The sequence below is a fragment of the Metarhizium robertsii genome, assembly GCF_000187425.2.
Source record: "Metarhizium robertsii ARSEF 23 chromosome Unknown MAA_Scf_4, whole genome shotgun sequence".
Taxonomy (NCBI): domain Eukaryota; kingdom Fungi; phylum Ascomycota; class Sordariomycetes; order Hypocreales; family Clavicipitaceae; genus Metarhizium; species Metarhizium robertsii.
In genome coordinates this window covers 1-19,246 of record NW_011942182.1, presented here as the reverse complement: position 1 = coordinate 19,246, position 19,246 = coordinate 1, and the positions used below count along the sequence as shown (strand labels likewise).

At 50.0% G+C, this 19,246-nt stretch overlaps 7 protein-coding genes across 7 annotated transcripts; 2 read left to right on the top strand and 5 right to left on the bottom strand.

Annotated features, from left to right (window-relative positions):
* Positions 1-564: 564 nt before the first annotated feature.
* On the bottom strand, positions 565-1,962 carry MAA_08636 (FAD-dependent pyridine nucleotide-disulfide oxidoreductase; the record flags this gene model as incomplete). The annotated part of the gene is made up of 1 exon (XM_007826634.1): positions 565-1,962. One exon carries the CDS (start codon positions 1,960-1,962, stop codon positions 565-567), a length of 1,398 nt encoding a protein of 465 aa, XP_007824825.1.
* A 1,951-nt stretch (positions 1,963-3,913) lies between these two features.
* On the top strand, positions 3,914-5,976 carry MAA_08635 (general amidase-B; the record flags this gene model as incomplete). The annotated part of the gene is made up of 6 exons (XM_007826633.2): positions 3,914-4,237; positions 4,305-4,574; positions 4,652-4,793; positions 4,879-5,612; positions 5,678-5,762; positions 5,837-5,976. The coding sequence occupies 6 exons, from the start codon at positions 3,914-3,916 to the stop codon at positions 5,974-5,976; spliced, it is 1,695 nt and encodes a 564-aa protein (XP_007824824.2).
* A 1,180-nt stretch (positions 5,977-7,156) lies between these two features.
* On the bottom strand, positions 7,157-10,376 carry MAA_08634 (RHS repeat-associated core domain protein; the record flags this gene model as incomplete). Its single annotated transcript, XM_007826632.2, has 7 exons — positions 7,157-7,367; positions 7,622-7,968; positions 8,347-8,892; positions 8,929-9,377; positions 9,468-9,611; positions 9,681-10,054; positions 10,342-10,376. The coding sequence occupies 7 exons, from the start codon at positions 10,374-10,376 to the stop codon at positions 7,157-7,159; spliced, it is 2,106 nt and encodes a 701-aa protein (XP_007824823.2).
* A 657-nt stretch (positions 10,377-11,033) lies between these two features.
* MAA_08633 (uncharacterized protein) lies at positions 11,034-12,425 on the bottom strand (the record flags this gene model as incomplete). The annotated part of the gene is made up of 1 exon (XM_007826631.1): positions 11,034-12,425. One exon carries the CDS (start codon positions 12,423-12,425, stop codon positions 11,034-11,036), a length of 1,392 nt encoding a protein of 463 aa, XP_007824822.1.
* Positions 12,426-14,038: 1,613 nt separating this feature from the next.
* Positions 14,039-16,771, top strand: MAA_11035 (MFS multidrug transporter; the record flags this gene model as incomplete). The annotated part of the gene is made up of 7 exons (XM_011413001.1): positions 14,039-14,158; positions 14,226-14,353; positions 14,412-15,511; positions 15,561-15,680; positions 15,745-15,840; positions 15,913-16,167; positions 16,224-16,771. The coding sequence occupies 7 exons, from the start codon at positions 14,039-14,041 to the stop codon at positions 16,769-16,771; spliced, it is 2,367 nt and encodes a 788-aa protein (XP_011411303.1).
* A 394-nt stretch (positions 16,772-17,165) lies between these two features.
* Positions 17,166-18,411, bottom strand: MAA_11034 (Oxoglutarate/iron-dependent oxygenase; the record flags this gene model as incomplete). The annotated part of the gene is made up of 3 exons (XM_011413000.1): positions 17,166-17,702; positions 17,759-18,009; positions 18,069-18,411. The coding sequence occupies 3 exons, from the start codon at positions 18,409-18,411 to the stop codon at positions 17,166-17,168; spliced, it is 1,131 nt and encodes a 376-aa protein (XP_011411302.1).
* A 158-nt stretch (positions 18,412-18,569) lies between these two features.
* On the bottom strand, positions 18,570-19,013 carry MAA_11033 (uncharacterized protein; the record flags this gene model as incomplete). Its single annotated transcript, XM_011412999.1, has 1 exon — positions 18,570-19,013. One exon carries the CDS (start codon positions 19,011-19,013, stop codon positions 18,570-18,572), a length of 444 nt encoding a protein of 147 aa, XP_011411301.1.
* Positions 19,014-19,246: the final 233 nt, after the last annotated feature.

Genomic DNA, 19,246 nt, shown 5'->3' with positions numbered 1-19,246 from the left:
GCAGTATGTAACTAATTGGTAGATCATTGATGGATCAGACATGGAAGTTCCTGTTCAGCCTATTGGTGGCCACGCCACACCTACAAGTACCGAGGTAAAGACGGAAGCGCCGGTCTGGTCAATAGACTGTGCGGGGCCGTCCGGTCCGGTCTGGTGCCTTTTGTTGAAGCCGGCGGCAATTATATCGACCAGAATTCAATCTTGACACATCAGCCGTCCAGAAGTCCTCTACTCGTGCCACGCCCTCTAGGTTTCATCTTCGACTACCTGATGCAACCCCCACGTTCTGGTACGTTGCCGCTCGAATCACGCCATGAATAGCACTTGAGCGAATATTGGACTGGTGCTGGGACGTTTACTACTTGGATCACGTTGTCATGTCATATCAGCATTCAACAAGTTGGTATTTTCCGACCTGTTCGTTTTGGACAGAGAGAGCAGGTCGCCACTTTATTGGATAGCAAGATAAAGACCAGGCGCATCCATCCATGGCTAGAATTACCATGGCTCAAAGGCAGATCCCTGAACAAGCACACCCCATCATTACCTGCAAAACCCATAGCCCTAGGCGGCATGGCCCTTGGTGCCAACAAGCTCCATCAATCTTTGGGCCACTGCCTCCCCCATTTCGTCTTTTTGTTTTTCGACTGCCGCCCGCTCCGCCGGATCCTCGGGGGCATTGTGCATATCCAAGTTGAGGCGGGCCTGGAGCAGCCACGCCACGGTTGCTGGCTTCGAGTTCCATATTCTTCTATTCCCCGTGTTTAGTATCGCAGTTTTTATCCAGTCCACCGTCTCGTAGGGGAGAGGAATCGGCCGGCACATTTCATTCTTCAAATTATCGTCATTATACGTAGCTTCGATGTGTGCGATGAAGGCCGAACTAAACACCTGCTGGCAGGTCCGGACTGGCTGAAGCGTAATCTTGTTGCCGTCAAAAACAGGGACAGGCAAAAGCTTGGCGGCTCCGTCGGCCGTGCAGTTGATATAAAGAGTATCTGGTTTCGCCTTGTACGTGCCCCCCTGCAGCTTGACCTCGCCGTCCCCAACGCGGATAACGCGACCCATGCGGATTATGCTGTCAATCTTTCCAAGTTGTTTGAATTCTTGGATAGATACCGTCGCACATCGGTACATTGTAGGCCAGACCTTGTCAGACAGACGCATCAAATGGCCAGCAGACTCTAGCCGCTTGAAGAGATCGTCCACCGACGTTGCAGACATGGCCGCCTGGAAGCGTGCCATTTGATCTTGTCTGCGTCTTTCGCTGAACATGGGCCCAGGCTGAAGCGCCTCGCGATCCAGTAGCCAAGAGTCACGCGGCATAATCCAGCTAATATTGGACGGCTCGATGCCCCTGCCGAGCAGCCAGAGACAGGTATCAATGCCGGTTTTACCGGCGCCAACGACGGTGTAGTTGCCGTAGGCTCGGGTGATGCTGGCCAGCTCGTTGGGGGTAATCAAATTCACGCCAGACGCGACCTCGTAGGCAGGGGGGCCCATGGCCGGAACGCGGACCTTCATAAAGGTTGCGTCAACAATGCGAGTTTCTTTTCCGACTTGAAACGATTTGGCTGTGATGACAGAGTGAAACATGCCGTCTCCAGTGTATTCGCATTTGGGAAAGTAAGTGACTCTGCCGCTTGGCAAGAAGTGCTGGTACATGAGCTGGCTATAGTAGCCAACTACTTCTTGGGAGGTGGCAAGCTCCAACAGGCCTTTGTTTAAGCCAACCTTGTCCATTTGGTCATTTCCCAGCTTCTTGGAATTAACTCCATAGAAAGAGGATGGCTGGTGAAGGTGGACAAAAGGATAGGCCACGTTCCAGTGACCACCAGGGCTGTCATATCTGTCCACGATGACCGCAGTGGCTTTTGTATCCGAAAGCAGGGTGTCCACAAACGCCATGCCCATGGCACCGGCCCCGATAACTAGATAATCTGTAGATATCGTTTCAGCCATAGTTGAGGTTGATAGCAAATTGTATTTTAGCTAAAGAAAGCAGAAGTAGATGTTTTTTTATATACTCTTTGAGTAAAAGAAAGGGGAACAGGGCTCATTTTATATGCCCGCTCATTAAGAACTATTGGCAGTGCTCAAGTTGTAAGAAGACAATAGCACCCAGAGTATACGGCGACAGCTCTACCGGCGCAGACCCGGGCCCCATGTAGCGATGGCTATAAAGCCCGAGAGGGACTGGTATTCTCCTTGATGCCAAAAAACACCGATTCCGGCCGGGCTAGGTTAACCCGCCATGTCCTTACACAGATCCCAGGCGTGGTCTTGTGTATACTGCTCTTCCTACAAGGAAGAAAGATGTGTTTTCTCCTTACGTCATAGTACATAGTAGTAGTTCGCTGGACTTGTGGTTCCGGCTAACAGTTCCAGGCCGTTCAGGTTTAGTGTCCGTTGATTTGTGCAAGAAAATAAGTGGGGTGAGGCATAAAAGGCAACTTGGAATTTCTTTACTGCAAAGTAGCAGCGATGCTTTTGTAAAGTCCGTCTCCGCCCCCAGATCTCCAACTGGATACAATATTGGAGGTACGTAATCCAAAGAGGCTTTGCAAACATCCGCGAAAAGGTCCACGCCGTTGTGGCGCAGTTGTCACGGGGTCGTATCGGGAATCAATCTGGAACCAGCACTTGACCCAATAGAAAAACTATTCGTGCCAACGCTCCCGCTATTTAAGTTTGGGTTCCGTCTTCGCCTATACCCTTGATCGGGGCGGAAAGTAACGAAATGCCGCGTCCCACTTCTAGCAGACCCTACTCGCTAACCCTGGTTGATCGAAGCCACTCGGCTCGAACCGCTCAGCTGGTTGGGTTGATACATGGTGCCTTGTCGCGACAATAGCATGCCATAGCGTCCGACTGTTTAAAACATCCGTGTCAGATAAAGGCGGGCTTGGAGCTCTTGCGAAACATGTCACACGGCAAAGGGGCCTGGAAGGTATCGGGCCACGAAGGTTACATAATAGCAAAGAAGGGTATCACGAGCGACCGGAGCCGGACCAAAACCGAGAGCCGCCTCAGGCACTAGCCCTCACCGACTTCTTGTATTTATAGAGGCCTCTAGTCCCTTAAGACCCCCCAAAACCATACAACATATAGACTTACCTACTCGCACCTATTTCTCATTTCCTTACACTGTACCCAGTCCCTTGTGATGTCGTCGCATTGGCTCTGAAACGGGGCAAGGTTGCGATAATCTTTGTCGCTCGGAAACAGGTTACGGCGTTCCGAAAATCTTGGCCTCTGCGGCTGTCACCTTGGCAGCACGCGGAGTTACCCCAACTTTTTATCTATTAATTTATTATTACGTAATTTATTATAGTTCTATTTAGCGTGGCCACCCGCAATCGCGATAATAGATTTATTAGCCAGGTATTTGCTGCTTGTAGTTTGACAACGCTTTCCGCAGACGAGCTGGTTAACTACTCGACCTCTCTGTAGTAGGGACGGGGCTTATTCAGCCAGAGCGTGTTAGAAACCAATAAATTGATTACAATGCAGAGTAGAACTAGAAGCTCTCGGGGATCTGGCTACTTGTTTATATAATCTTGCTCAGGGGCAGATTGCATCGGCGTCAGCTGAGTGCACCTCAACGGCCCAGCCCGTTATACTCTCCCCTCGGAAGGAGATAATCAATCACTTGTCATTTGGTGTGCCTTGGAGAAATGTGAGTGATTGGGAAATGCGGGAAACCCTTCCGCCGGTATATTCCCCGCGATTTCCGGCCGGAATAGTCCGATGAACCCCGGAAATATACCGGTCAATTGTGTAAATGCGTATTTAAAAACCAGCCTTTCCAATATCCCCAAGCCGTTATTTGTACTTTTTTTTCTCTACTCTGTTTCTTTTCTTATAATTAACATTCAAGACTAGTAATACTGGGTAGACGAATCTTCAAACCATGGCTTCCTTATTATCTAACCAGGCACTCCCTTGGGGACAAAGGGTTTCTGCGAAGCGTCAAGCCTGTTATTACGCCCTGCCAGCTTCATGGCTATTAGACCAAAAGCTTTTGGAGTCTCTAGAGACACCATGGGAGAGATGCAGGAATAATATGGTAGAACTAAATGCCTTTCGAGAATCCGGCATACTTTCTGAACGCGAGCTGCGAATTACCGAGCAATATAATGTGGCTGAACTTCTTGGACTCATATCGTCAGGTGAAATTACTGCTTTGGAAGCCACTCTAGCATTTTCAAAGCGTGCGGCAATAGCACAGCAGTTGGTACGTTACCTTAGGAAAAGGAAAGGAAATCGTGCATGCGTTCAAGTCTGACTACTAGTTATTATAGACGAACTGTCTAACCGAGACATACTTTCCACAAGCGCAGCAGAGGGCAAAGCAGCTCGACTTACTAAGAGAAAACGGCGAAACCGTCGGCCCATTACATGGACTCCCGATAAGTCTAAAAGATACCTTTCAAATAAAGGGCAGTGAGGCAACTATTGGTATGGTTGCATTCTTGGACCAAGCCTCGACGACTAATTCATGCCTGGTGGATATCTTAAACGACTTGGGAGCCGTGTTGTATTGCAAAACTAATGTCCCTCAGACATTAATGGTATGTTTGTTTTCAAACTACGAGGCAAGAGAAGAAATGTTACCAAAAGCCTAATCTCACACACTATGTTAAACTAGACCGCAGATTCAGATAACAATGTGTTTGGACGAACCTTAAACCCCTGGAACACAGCATTGACTGCTGGTGGTTCTAGTGGTGGTGAGGGCGCTCTCATTGCGATGCGCGGAGCCGCAATTGGCGTTGGTACAGATGTTGCCGGTAAGTTTTGAAGCCATTTGGACGTGAAAATGTCCTATGCCTTATTGCGGAGTACAGTATTGGAGTAACTAACCTTCTAATATAGGCTCTATTAGAATCCCAGCCCTATGTTGTGGCACATATGGCTTCCGCCCGACGACTGGCCGCATCCCGTACGGCAAGCAAAGAGGCTGCGCAAACCCGGGGTTTCGTCCAATACCCCCATGCGCCGGACCTCTCAGCAACGATATTGATTCTCTCCCCATCTTTATGAAAGCCGTGTTATCTGCGAACCCCAGACGATACGATGCTACCGCTACCGACGTTCCGTGGCGTGAGATTCAAGGTTCGAGTGCGCGAAAGTTACGTCTAGGTCTGGTCCCTGAGGACCCAAGAATTCCACTCCACCCACCAGTCCAGGCAGCACTAAAAGAGGCAGTCCACCTACTAGAGAAACAAGGCCACGAGATTGTGAAACTTAGTCCGGAGGAGTGCCGCGTGGACCAAGCCTGCCAAGTTTCGTGGAGTCTTTTGGGACTTGATGATATGCCCAATCGTCGTGTTCTCGAAGCCGGCGAGACGGCTGTCCCATCAAGGCTGCGGTTTCAACAGGCGATTAGCAAAATGGGCATGGAACATGTCGCTGACATTCACGGGCTAGACCCCTTGCAGAAATACGCTGCATTGACGGTAAAGCGGGCCAGCATTGCCGATGACTGGAACCAGCTCTGGGTGAGCAAGCGACTCGATGCCGTTGTAGCACCGGCCGCTCAGAACTCCGCCGTTGAGCATGATGAGTTCAACGTGCCTGCGTATACGGTATTCCTCAACCTTTTAGATGTGAGTATACCAGACATCTTGGGGCATTTATACGCCCCCTTAGCGATAGGCGCTAACATCTACAGTATCCTGCATGCGTGATTCCATTTGGAAAAGTTGCCGGAATCGAGGTGAACTTCAAGGTCGGATCGGGTCAATCAACACCACAGTGTAAGTTGGGGATGCAAGCAAAATAATGCCGTGCTGGTCGGTCCGTCGGTCGCTAACTAAAGGGTAAATGGTAGATAACCCAAAGGCTCTGGAAGGAGCACCACTGTCCATTCAGGTGTTTACGTCGTCGATGCGTGATGAGGAGTGTCTTGATGTCGCAAAAGTGGTTGATGAGTGTTTGCGCCAGGGTGATAGCCACAAAGCTCGATTCTAGTATTGGACGTAGATTTGAAGGGTATCCAAAATATTGGCACATGCAAATAAGCAACGTGGTATATAAAACTAGCAGCCTAACCTCAAATAGCTTCCATGTCTATACAGTCAAGTTTATTCTCGAACAACGTCTTCTTAGTAGTATTGAGCGACGCTCAGAGTCCCAATAGAACAAGCAATACAACCCTCATCCCGGACAAGGATAATATATAATAATAAAATATAAGTTATAAATATTATATAAATAATAATATAATATAAAATATAATATTTAAGTAATAATATATTTAAGAGACCGGAGCCGAACCAAAACCGAGAGCCGCCTCAAGCACCAGCCCTTAAAATCTCTTAAAACTAAGAACTTTTAATACCTTAAAGTTGATTATTAAATTAATATTTTAATACACGTTTAAAGTCCAATTATCTGCGCTTGTCACTAAGGAGGCTTGATGTTGTAACCTTTTCTGATATCGGCAAATATTGAACTTATCCATCTGAAGTAGGGCGACTTTCTCAATACCGGAAGACTGGCTTTGACTGGCGAGCGCAAGAAAACAGGCTATACAAGCTGCCTCAGTTCACTATAACAGGGAAAGTCGACGGCTTCGGCGACCTCGACATTTACTTTCATTATCAAGGCAGTCAAATTCTCTGACAGTATTCTGCTTTTCTATCATGGGTGTTTTTGCCACATTCCGAAAAACGTTTGCCCATTTCTTTCAACTTGTACATGTTACACAGAAATGGCTGGTTACACAAGGGCTACGGTCACGAGACCTAGGATAAAGTCCCTCACCGACTTCTTATATTTAAAGACGTCTTTGACCTTTAAGGCCTTAAATTAAGTTATTACTCTAAGCCCCTTTTAAGTTCTTATCACAAATAACAAGCGTGGATCTACGGGATCCGTGGACATCAGCGGTGGGCCGTCATTTCCAACAATAATCTTTCGGGAAGTCGAATCACGTTGAGGTGCCGGTCCCGCTTCCGCCTGCAACTTTTCTTATATCTCGCGACCGAAGCCATCAGAGTAAGAGAAGCTATACTGAATCCCAGGACGTCTCCCAGGCTGAAGATCCGAAGCATGGGTCTCGCAAGTGAGATTCGAGGCGGCGGCTGGCTGGGGTTGTTCTTGGTCTTTCGTCCGAAAGAAGGCAAACACATCATACATGAACCTCGAGCTAGAGCAGGTCATTGCCAATGGCAAGGGGGTTATTGAAGTAGGCCAAGATTACCGAGTCATCTAATGCGTTCACAACATTGTCCAAGCTATCACCAAGATCCTCTTCCGGCTTTCCCATGGTAGCAGTCCCCACCACTATCCCGAGGACATCATAAGCCACCGCGGAGCGATTTTGATCATGGTCCATGACCATCCACGGTTGAAGCAGCCTGTAGTTTTATCCATGCCGTAAGAGCGGCTTAGTTAGATCAGTATCCCGCTCACCAACTGTAATCAAATTTCCAAAAGGGTCCTTCGTTTGCTCAACGAGTAAGTCATACTTGTCGTACGTCAGTCGTATCCGTATTAAAGTTATCTCTGTGGAATGGACTCAGAAATCTGTGGATATTGAAGAAGTGCTGTTGTGCAAAAGCCATCTCGGCTGCTGGGGAGTCGCCCGAATTCGGCGAGTAGAATACTTCACCGGCAGGGACCAATTGACCAGTTTCTGTCGCCTTCTCTGTGTACGTAGCGACAGTCGTTTTCTAAGATGTCATCTAGCTCAGTCTGTGATACCTTTCCAGCGCCGACAAAATTGTTCGTAGCAAGTGACTCTGTGAGTGCGAGCCTGTATATGGTGGATTGCAGTACCATCGACTCAATGGTTCTCAATGGTAATATGTGAGACAAATCATCGCTACGATAGTAAGTCCTTGATATTGACGTCAAGCGGCGATAACTTTGGGAGGGATCGGTAGCGCTGGTGCCATCAAAGTCCTCGAAAGGGAGGTCATGATTTCCATCTTCTGCGGTCGCAATCTTCTCCTGAATCTCTTCGAAGGAGAACAAGTTAGTGATATGATTAATCTTGCTCTCTCGGGCTATGTTATATAGCTCATAAGTTCTTGCTTCACACGATATTGGTGTTCTATTAGTATCCTGGCCGAGGATTACATTTAAAAAATCCTTCTCCTTGTATGTGATCGAAAGTTTTCTTTGTTTTTCTTTCTCATCATCCGTAAGCAATGGCCTCGGATCTTTGTGACGTCGACCGTAGTAAACCTCGGCCGACTTCGTGGGGACGCCGAATTCGTTTACCTCTAGCGCAAATTCATGCGTTACACGTGGGTTCGCCGTAGGACTTGGTATTCCTGAAACTGAGTACATAGTTCTCTCGTAGTGAAAGTCGATGACCTCTCAAGGATGGACCATGAAGGCGCCATGCCTGTTAGTGCCTTGCGGCTGAAGGATTTCGACGGAGTAATTTTGAGCGGAAACGCTGTATGGATTCCCTGTTTGGACGCTACCATTGTCTCCGGTTTTGGCATCAAGAGCGTACAGTTCTACTCTGAGGACCGTCCCTTTGAGTACGCGGCAAGACTCTCGAGCTTCTAGGTTCGTGGCAGAGAACGGGACTCGATTCGATGCCGTCAAGCGAATGCTAGTCGGCACCTCTTCTACTTCCGCCAACAACATTGCTGCTGTCTGCTCTTCAGATAGTCTGGGCTCCTTGTAGTACTCCTGCTGGAAGCGGCCTGCCATTGTTTGTCTTTCCAGGAATGCTCCGGTGTAATACCAAGTCTTGGTTAAAACTGGGGGAACGTGGGAGGCCAGATCAATGCTCGTGGTGGTATTGTCCCTTGCGGGAACGGAGACAGAGCCACCTAAGGAAATATCAAATTCCTCGGTATCGTACTGCTCAACCATTCCAAAGCCTCGAAATTCCCGTTCGAAGGTATCGAAGAAGCCATGGTGCTATTTAATCCTCTTTGTAAAACGGTTTATGCTGACACGATCAACATTTTCAACACTCTCTACGACGTGAACAGGAAATGGAAGATTGGTGACCCACGGAGTTCTAGCGGCACGATCTTGAAGGTAAAACTTGGTCGATGAAGCGTACTGAATCCTCGTCTCGGCGCCAAGGTTATTTTGTGAAGAGATCAGTAAATGTGGTTTCTGCCCACCGAGGAGGTCGATGTAGCCGACGTGATGCCCGTAATCTGAGGGGTTTGGTGATGACCATAAGATGCAGGGAGTTCCAGTCCCGAAGAGGTCAACTATGCGAACATCCGAGAGATTATCCACCCTTGGAGTCTGCACCATACAATAAGGATCGCTAAAGCTACTACCAGATTGATTGAAGAATATCTTGATATCATCCAACCCCAGATAGACAAGATCGGTTGTCCCCGAGCCGTCAATGTCGGCCAGTCGTATGCGGCTTTGACTAAAACGACCTGGCACGTCCGTCCAGATTTGGAAAATTTCCGAGTGTTATATTTGACCTAAACGCCCGTATCCAAGATTTAGCCAGTAGCATATCTCACTGTTTGGGATGCGGACGATGTCTAATAAGCCATCGCCAGACATGTCTGCAAGGTGAATGGATGTCTCATCGTCCCCCAAGACAATACGAGGGCCGATTCTCTCATCCAGACTCACACGCCGGTGCTCCATGGGCGCGAATCCGTCTTCAGCCAAGGAAGGGTACTAAGTGAATACTCGATCATCACTCCTAATAATATCGGCATGCCCATCACCTGTGAGATCTATGACAAGTAGCGTCGGATCGTCCCAGCGAATGTTTGGGAGGAATTTGAAAGGCGTAAATGACGACCAGTCTTCATTTGCTATCTTCTTGAAGAACCCTGGCGTAACTCCTGAAAAGTCCACGAGACTCAGCTGTCCATTTCCGCCGAGGTCGAGGAGCTGCGACTTCCCGTTGAGCGGGATAGAGGACGGCTTTTGAGCTACGGTTTCCAAGGGGCCCAGCTCGGCATCGCCAAAGTTTCGTTTATAGAACCAAGCGTTTCCTTGCTCGGTCAATACGCCTGCTATGCCTTCTCCGTCCAAGTCTACCCACTGATACTTGTCCGAACCCAGCCCGGTGGGAAGTTTGCCGAAGCTCTGGAGGCTGAGTTCTTAATAGGCATTGTTAATAACTGCCTGACTGTATTCGAACTATATCGGAGGCATGGATCGCTTTACGTATGCAAGATCGCCAGTACGAATATATCCACTTTAGTGGACAGAACTTATAAATGATGCTGTGGGGTTTCCCAACTTGATGTCGCTCGGCACGCCTCGTGTGCTTCTGTACTCGAAATTGGTTGATGACACTAGGCAGTTTACGCCAATATCCACTTCGTGCGGAAAGTGGTGGAACATAAGAACGCGCTGGCATAGGCGGTAGTGCCGAACCTCAAAGCCGGCGCGGTAGACGGAGAAAGGATCATTCCGGCATAACCATGGGTTCGGTCATGTGGGTGTCGGTCGGTCAAAATCATGATCTCCATAGTCTATGACAACTTCAAACATCCAGTTGGTGTCCGCAGGGATGGGTTGGATGAAGCGCGATTGTCTGTTTCCATATTTGATGCGCTTACGATACCGGGCCACATATCGCGCTGTCTCAGTGCGGTTATGTTCACACGGCTGGGAGAGGTCTACTCCTATGGAATCCTCAGATACGTAGCCGTATGAGATGATATTGCCCTTATCATCGAAGCTCTCGGTAATGAGCCAGCTAAATATTCGGGTGGGCTTGGAGCAGCCGGGTTTTCTGGATCAACAACACGGGATTCGTTATTGGTGCCATATAAGGTAGTTACATTATGCTTCGAAATTGACCGGCAGTGAATCTCTCCGGTGTTCTTAGTCCAGCGCTCAATTACCGAGAAGAGTCCTTCGATTCGTGGCCGATATCGTTTGACGCTGTACTCTTCTCCATTGAGTGTGCGCGGCGTTGGTTCACGCACGGCCTAGTGGCCGTTTCCATCATGCTCCTTGAGTGGGACGAGATCTTCGGCGCCGAATAGAATATATTCGTCTGGGTCGTCGGCAGCATTATTTCGTCCATTACTCTATACACGCACGGCTAATCCAAATCCAAACTACTCCTTGTCTTCCGCGGCAGCCACATCCTTCAACACACCATCAACCATGTCGTGCCCCAGTCCCTTTACAAAACCAAGCAAGGCCTTATTCGCAGCGTCCTTGACATCCTCCGCCGTCTTCCCCTGCGTGAGAAGGTTAAGCGCAACATACTTGACCAGCACCTCTGCCGTCTCCATAGCCGTCTTATTCACCAGCGGCACAACCTCCTGCAACACAGTGGCATTGAACTGCGTGAGCTTGTCGTCCGCCTGGATACCCGCTCTATCAGCCCGGTCCGCCGCCTGCGTCAGCTCGCGAAGCTTCCCCTCCAAGTTTTTCGTCCATTCGCTCTGGAGCTCTGCCCGCCCGTCCGTGATATCAGGAAGATGGGCGTTGAAAAGCCACGACGCCCCAGGAAAGTTGGGCTTGCTGGCCGCCGCACGCACCTCGGTGAGCTTGGCCTGGATTTGCCTGTAGGCCTCGTTGCAGGCCTGATCAGCGCGCGACTTGTATCCCTCGTCGGTAATGTCTTCCCTATGGATGTTGTCGATGTAGTCTACGTAGCATTTGGTGGCACTTGCGAGGCGGCGCTGAAGATCGGTGACTTCTTCGTGGTAGTTCTCCACAAGCTTCGCCTGATCTTTGATCTCGAAGGCGTGTTTGGCCGCGTCGCGCAACTCGTCTAATTTTTTCTGGTTGCGACTGTCGCGCATATCCGGGATTTTAGCCTCAAAGAGCCAGTTGCCGTCGGGAAAGTCGGGCTGGTAGGCCGTGCTGCGGGCATCGCGAAGAGAGCGCGCAACGGCGTCGTATTCCGTGTCACAGGCGTCGATGCTGTCGGGATTAGCACCTGGCTTCTGGACGTTGTTGTCATACGCTTCGTAGCATGTGACGGCTTTGGATAGATGGTCGTAGAGCGCTGTTACGTGCTTTCGGTACTCTGGCAAGAGTGCTGCTCGCTTGCTTGCCTCGACCGCGTTTAGCGACTCAAGAGTCAATTGGTGAACCCGGTCTTGTAGATCTTCGGTCCACGGGCCCTGGAGGCTGGTTCGACTGTCGAGGACGTCGGGCAATTGAGCTGAAAACAGCTCATCTGAAGGAAAGGCTGGGCTCCTGGCTATCTCATGGGTCGCAGCCAACTCAGCTCGGGCTGCTTCATTTTTATCACCACAGGCGTTGATAGTATGCAAAGTATCAGGTTCCGACTTGTGAAGGTTGTCAATGAAGTCGGTGTAGCATTGGGTAGCGTTTGATATCGCGTCATGAAGTCTTGTGACCTGGCCGCGATATTTTTCCAGCAGATCCTCATCACGGCTCACTACGGCCACTCCTACTGGGTGCAGCGGCCGGATTTCCCTGGCTAGGGACACCGTGGTAAAGAGGGAGGCGGCCAGGACAGAGAGAAACATGTTGAAAAGAGTGTCGAGGGTTAGAACACAATGTGACGGGTCGTTTGGTTCACGAGGACTGCTTTTTTTTAATCTCTCTTATTTACTAGGCGTGTCTAACCTTTGTATACCCGTCAGCGACTAGGCGAGTAGTAATATTGAGTGCAACAAAGTAGGGGCATGATTTTCAGCGGTTCGTTTTAGGCCCCTGTCTAGCTAGAATGCATCAATGATAGAGATTAACATGGTGGCATCAATACTTTGCTCAGCCGCGTTTCATTCGCTGTATCCAACTGCGGCATAAAATTGTATACGAAATATTGACTTCTCATGTCATAAAATATTGAAGTCGAGGACCTTGTGAGGGCCCGTTTACCCCACGGATTGTGAGTCAAGAATAAGTGCCGTGGTTAATGCAATCAATAATGAGTTATGCCGAACAGGGTTATGGGTATAATCATTAATAATTAGCTTGTTGGGAAATAAAGCTGCCGTTTGGCCGTTATGTCCGATTGGCTACCGACCCTGAAACTGACTTATGTCTCCTATCCACAAGGTCCTTGACGTGCCTTTGATGAGATGGGCTGCAAGCCTGAAATTCAAGTATTCAATGCAAGACGTGATTGTAGAGCACATTCATTGGGAGCCAGGCTGTACGCATGAGCGCTGTAGCCGATTGTCTCCTCCTTTAATCATATTATTGACTATGGAGGAAATCAAATTCCGTATTGTGGCGATGAGCGAATTTATCCTATAGACAGCCAAGGGGTTCAACACATCCAAGGGGTTCTACTACTGTATATGTACTCGTCAATGCTCCATGGGCATTATTGCTTGTTGTCCAATTTAATGTCTTGGAAGCCGTACCGTCTCAAGTCTGGTACATTATACATATGTAGGGAGTCGATGCACTGTATATGTGTCTATCGGTCAACTCCATTTTAGACGAGAATGACATTTGACGCTGTACTCTACGAGCCACAGACTTTTACTCATAATAGGGCCAAGAGTTCAATTTCAATACACGAGCACCGTAAATATAATGCTACCGTACCTCGTAGCACCATGTGCCGGAGCACAATCAGCACCATAACTATCGCAGGACTAGTACATGTATCCATGTCTCTTTAGCTGCGAAATCGCTCGAGGAGACTCGCTGATATTCTTTGTAAAAGGAAATTATATGGCAGAGAAGCTAAGCGAGTCTCCACGCGCCATTTTGCAGCTAAAGAGATAAGTAGCTGTTAACGGGTAAGTCCGTCTGGTCTAGTTCCACCGTACCTCAAGCTAGCCGTTAGAGAAGAAAGTTGATTTATAATTGACACCACTTTGAATTTCGACATGGATGCAGTGGAGCACGTTAATGCGCCAAGTCAAACCATTGACTGGAGCCGTCAATGTCTCGTATCTTTAATGTTGGCTTGCCAGGCTTGAGGGCATTGACCAACATCTGGCATGACTTGGCTCGCCATCCAAGCCTTCAAATATTTTGGTGTCTTTAATGTTTGCAGTACAGAAAATATATAAGGCCTGGTGCTCTGAGGAGGGTCAACAGCGGCTTACAACTATCGAGGTCTCTCATCCGAGATACACTCCCATATACTGCTTGCACTCTGTTCCAAAAAAAAAATACCATGACTCACAAGGTATTCGGATGGCTGATCGCCCTGGCCCTTTCCGAGGGAGTCTGGGGTGGCCCTACTCAACTGCCGTCCGGCTCTCGTATCACCATCGGCTACCGACGCGTCCATCCTGTAGGTATATAACCACTCCCACGCACGTATAACCACGTCTACATGACTAATAACGTCGATATTGTAGAATCAAGCCGCAAAATACAAGGAAGCCGGGACTCTTACCGATGATCCAATAACAGGTCACACGCAAATTGGCGAAGGCGTCTATCTGACAGCCGGGTATGGACAGTGGGAGGGGCACGCAGGAGACGTGTTAGTATCAACCAGTCGACTGTCACGGTCAGGCAACTAACTTGAAAATATATTCCAGCGACTGCGCTGTCACTGCCGACGAGGAAGAATTCCGCAAAGTGCCCAAGGTTATCCTCCCTGACGAGCAATTGTTAGACACGACCCACGAGGAAATTGATGCATACATCAAAAGCCAGGATAGCAGCTGGGACCCCCTAAAGACCATACGAATATCACATATCCCCAAGTATGGAGATGGAACGGTAGCTCAGATGGCTATACCGCAAGCATTGCTTAATTCCCGCGGCGGCAGTCTCCAGATCCAAGTCGACTGCGAGGACGCCCAAGGTCCAACCGTGGACTATGGCCAATGGGAAAATACCAAAGGAGACACCAGCATCATGCCTGCAAGAGCCGATTCCAACAAAATATTCGATCTATCCAACGAACTAGATGCATCCAGAGACCTGGTTGAACAGGTAAGCTCCCCAGAGCACGTTGCTCAACTGGAGCTACGCGCAACAAACGCCATGTACACGGCCAGAGAAGGCGTCAGACACTACGTCAAGACTGCAGAAGAATGCAAGGGCGACCGCGTTCTAAAAGGTCTCTGTAAAGACCAAATCAAGTATTACTTGCAAGACAGGCAGGCATATGCAAGATTCTTGATCAGGGCAGCCGAGCGGTCATTTGAAATGCTCACAACGCCCCTCAACGCAGTCAACGACGATGCAGCGAGGCAGCGCGCTATTCAGGCCTTGCAGGAATGGGCAACCAGACTGCAAAGACAGGTGGATGCCAGAGCGAAGAATCTGGAAGCTCTTAAAAAGGGCGAACCTGTAAAGGGGCTCGACGACCCCAAAGAGCGGGATATAGAAAAGACGGCGCTTAAGCGCGAATTAAAGGCCATGAAGAAAAAGTTGAGCAAGTTAGTAGACAAGGTTGCTACCTTTGGGGCCAAAGAAGAGCAGGGCAGCGTTCCGCCTAAAGAGGGTCAGAAGCAGACCAAACTTCAACAGTTGCGTGAGTGGTTACAAAAGAATAAGAATAGATTTTTCCCTTCGGGCGACGGCGACAAGGACGACTATGAACCTACCGCTGGCAAGGACGACAAGGACCCGTCGCGGCGAGAGGCCTGTGTAAAGGAGCAATATAGCGGCGATGCCAGCCAGGCGTTTGGTATGCACTATGCCCAGTCTATTATATTCTCCCATGCTGATAATTGCAGAAACGGCCTACACCGTCATAGAGGAACGTGATGACGAGGACCGAATTTGTCCAGAAGGACAAGAGGGCGCAGCGGCGTGTGCAGCGGCCAAGTTCAAGGGAGACGGCCAAGCGGCGTTTTGTATGCAAAAATGATTCCCTTTATTGCACGGCGTTTCCTTCTAACCAGAATTGACTCTTCTTAGCCGATGCCTATCAGCTGCTCAAGGCAATAGACAGCTTGGAACTAGTCTGTCCACCGCCAGACACTGCCGGAGACGCACCCGGCGGTAGTAGCCCAGGTACGAAACAATGACGCGCAAAGGCTAGATGCAAACATTGAACCGACGTTAGTGCTCACGCAACCACTACAGCAGCAGACTTGGCAGGTCTTCGCAGCGAAGGATGGCGGCTTTTCGTACAACAAGCCCTCGGCCTGGGATATACCCGCGAGCGTCTGGTGCACATTTTAGACCGAGGCGTCGGCCTGTTGCAACTGGACAATCCCCGGCTCTACGACCTCCTCCGCCAGCATCCCGCCGCGTTCAACGTCCTGCTCGGATTGCGCAGAGACGGGGTGCGGCTCTCGTCGTGTCTTCCCGACGGACGCCTCCAACGCCGGGCCAACGGTAAGACGCGCTAAGACGGTATCCTTGAGTCTGCTCCTTGTGCTAATAGCTGCCAGGCGCGGGACAATCCATCGATCATTGCGAAATCGTGCGTGCCATGACGAGCGGGAAACAGGCGGACAACGCGACCCCGAACGATGACGGAAAACAGCCGCCGACGAAGCAGGAGCCGCCGAAAGAACCGGAAAACAAGTTCCACGAGCAAGTGAAGAAATTGCAACATGTATCCTCGGGCGACAGCTCGTGGACGGGCGGAATCCTAGGCGCTTTTTTTGCAGGGCCTCTATTCGCGGGGTCCATTCTCGCCACGTCGCCCGAGGTGGTCGCCCTCATTGGAGAGCTCGGCGCCAGTCTCGGGCTGGCCGGGACCGCGGCCGGGAGCTTCTCCGAGTCATCGGCCGTTGGTGGGGCCTTGTCGGCGGTGCGATCGGCGGCCGCACGATCGGTTGGTTCCATCTTGCGGAGGACCATTGGGCGGCTGAATTACCTGGCGCACCGGGCCATTAACCCCGTCGTGAGGAGGATCGTGAGCGACGCCGTGCGGGCTGGCACACGGGCGGCGGAGCGGGAGCCTTTGCTGAGAGCTGGCAGTTTGGTGCACTAGGTTGCTGGGGTCTTGTAATCTTGACGTTTTTAGGCATTTCGACTTGCAAGTAGATGATCATGACTGCTGCATATTCTTGCTCTCCCAGTTGAGGTGTTCTGCCACCTTAAGATGTGATTGTGCTTCCTGCACAGAACGAGACGAGACTTTAGAAGGTCGTCGAGTCCACTGACCATCTCTTGCTGCGCAGCCTGAATGCGCAGCTCCGCAGGCCACTGCGCAAGCTGCTTGTCAACTGAGGCGACGATACCAGCAACGCTTGGTGCATTTTGCGAGGACCCCGGAGATGGGTGGGTGACATGGATGCCAACCAACATTGTCTTCCCTTCGCCAAGGATGCCCAGCTGTGAGCCATCTATGTAATAATTCTGACCCCTAAGCTTCAAGTTCGCCTTTAACCCCACATTCGCGTAGTACTGCTCGTCCACTTTGGCGAACTTGAGCCGACAACACACACATTGATCAGTCCTGCTTCGACATGGCACGCAAACTTGACACGGTTATACAGCGCAACATTATCGGAAGCTGGCAGGATGACGAGAAGAAGCTGCGGAGGGTTCTGGCTGGTCGCGAAACAGCGGATCGCAATATCAACCTGGGCGTCGGCATTGTGGGGTTTCACCTCGATGTCAAGACCCTTGACGCATTCTCCTGCATTGATACCTAGCTTTCTGAGTGTATCCCTGAATCTATCAAGCAACGACTTGAGCTCCAGTATATTGGCCCAAGGGTGGTCCTTACCCCGAACTGATATGCTGAGATAAGTCCCACGAGCCAAGTTGGCGGCCGAGTTGACCTGAAGTGACCGAAGGTTCCAGCTGCCGTATCTGTCATCGGCAGCCTTACCCCCGCAGTATTTAACTACAGGCGGTGCTAACACACGACCTGGCACGGCAATCAACTCAGGGCGTGCTTGAATGCCGAACGATGTCTATTACGATCAGGATCGTGGCCCAATTTGGGGTAAAGACGGCTCGGGAGACTCACCAGAGTAGGGCAGGTGGGCGATAGACCCAGAGTTTGCAACCCAGACGTGGCAATAGACTGCGCGTTGAATGTCGGCTTCCGCACCGCAAACCTCATAGTCTGTTGTACTGGATTGGGGCTTAGCTGCGATCGCGCAGGTTGGCCTGGCAGGACATGGCACACCTCCAAAGGCACATGCAGGTACGACGGGTTCTTTTGGATGCTCACATTGATAACCGGGAACGTCGTATCCCGGATAATTATTTTATAAGCTGCAATATAAGCTTCTTGTCATTCTGCCCACAATTGTGGTCTGGGAAGATGAACATACTCTCTTCGAAGTGCTCGTACACGCTTACGTATCGGCCATCGACCCGTTGACTCGGACCTGCTACCAGGACTTTCTTGCCCTTTTTGTGGCCCTCGGCCCGTCTTGGCGGAGACAAGCTCCCCGCAAGGAAGAACTCAACATCTTTCGGCCCAGCCCCGAAACCAACAATCCTCGGAGGGTATTGGTTATCTCTGCCATCCATCTGCGTAGCTAACCCCGTAATCATTTTGATCCGCTTGATGACATCTCCTTGCCGGTTTGTCTTGACAATATGAGTGACGTTTACGGACAGATTTGTGAGGAACGCGGCCAGTTTCTGTAAGCTGTGACTATTCGCCGTCATGAAATGCGTTGCTAGTATATCAAGAGGGCAGTCGCCGTAGAATGCACCATGTTTGACTTGATTGTTAAGTAAAATCCGCGACGTGGCGACTCCCCCATTGCAGAAGAACCCTCGGAGAATTTGAAGGCTACCCGCAAGACTAATCTTCTCATCCGAGTTTAGGCTGAAGTGCCGACTTGTTCCGATTGAGGCAACGCACGCATCAGCCTCAGCATGATACCCATGACAATGTTCAGGGCTTGGAGGATCTCTTCTTTGGATCCAAAAAGGCCGCCAAGACTAGCCGATATGAGCTCTCTCGTGAGCTCACAGACCGTCAGAGCGCCGGTGTACTGTATGCGTACGAGACATGGTGTCGCATTTGATTGTGCTTCATCCTCGCCTTCAGCTCGATATTGCACTTTGTATTCTCCTTTGTCAATATGGAGCTCAACTATACTGATGAGGTTGGACTTGAAATCGCTGGCGATTTTATCTGCTTGCGACGGGAAGTGATCAGTCAAGAAAATCTGAATGATCCGTTTCGCTTTTCTCCCAGCAGGTGGCTTCAAGTATGAGGACACGGTCACGGCCAAGCTTGGAGCTCTTGCGAACCATGTCATATCGGATCACAAAGGTTACAAAACAACAAAGAAGGGTATCGCGAGCAACCGGAGCCGGACCAAAACCGAGGGCCGTCTCAGGCACTAGCCCTCACCGACATCTTGTATTTATAAAGGCCTCTAGTCCCTGAAGACCCCTCTAAAACCAAGGACTTTTAATACCTCAAAGTCGATTATTAATAGGCAGACTTTATCAGAGCGACAGCAGGACGTGAGGACGCTGATAGAGCTAG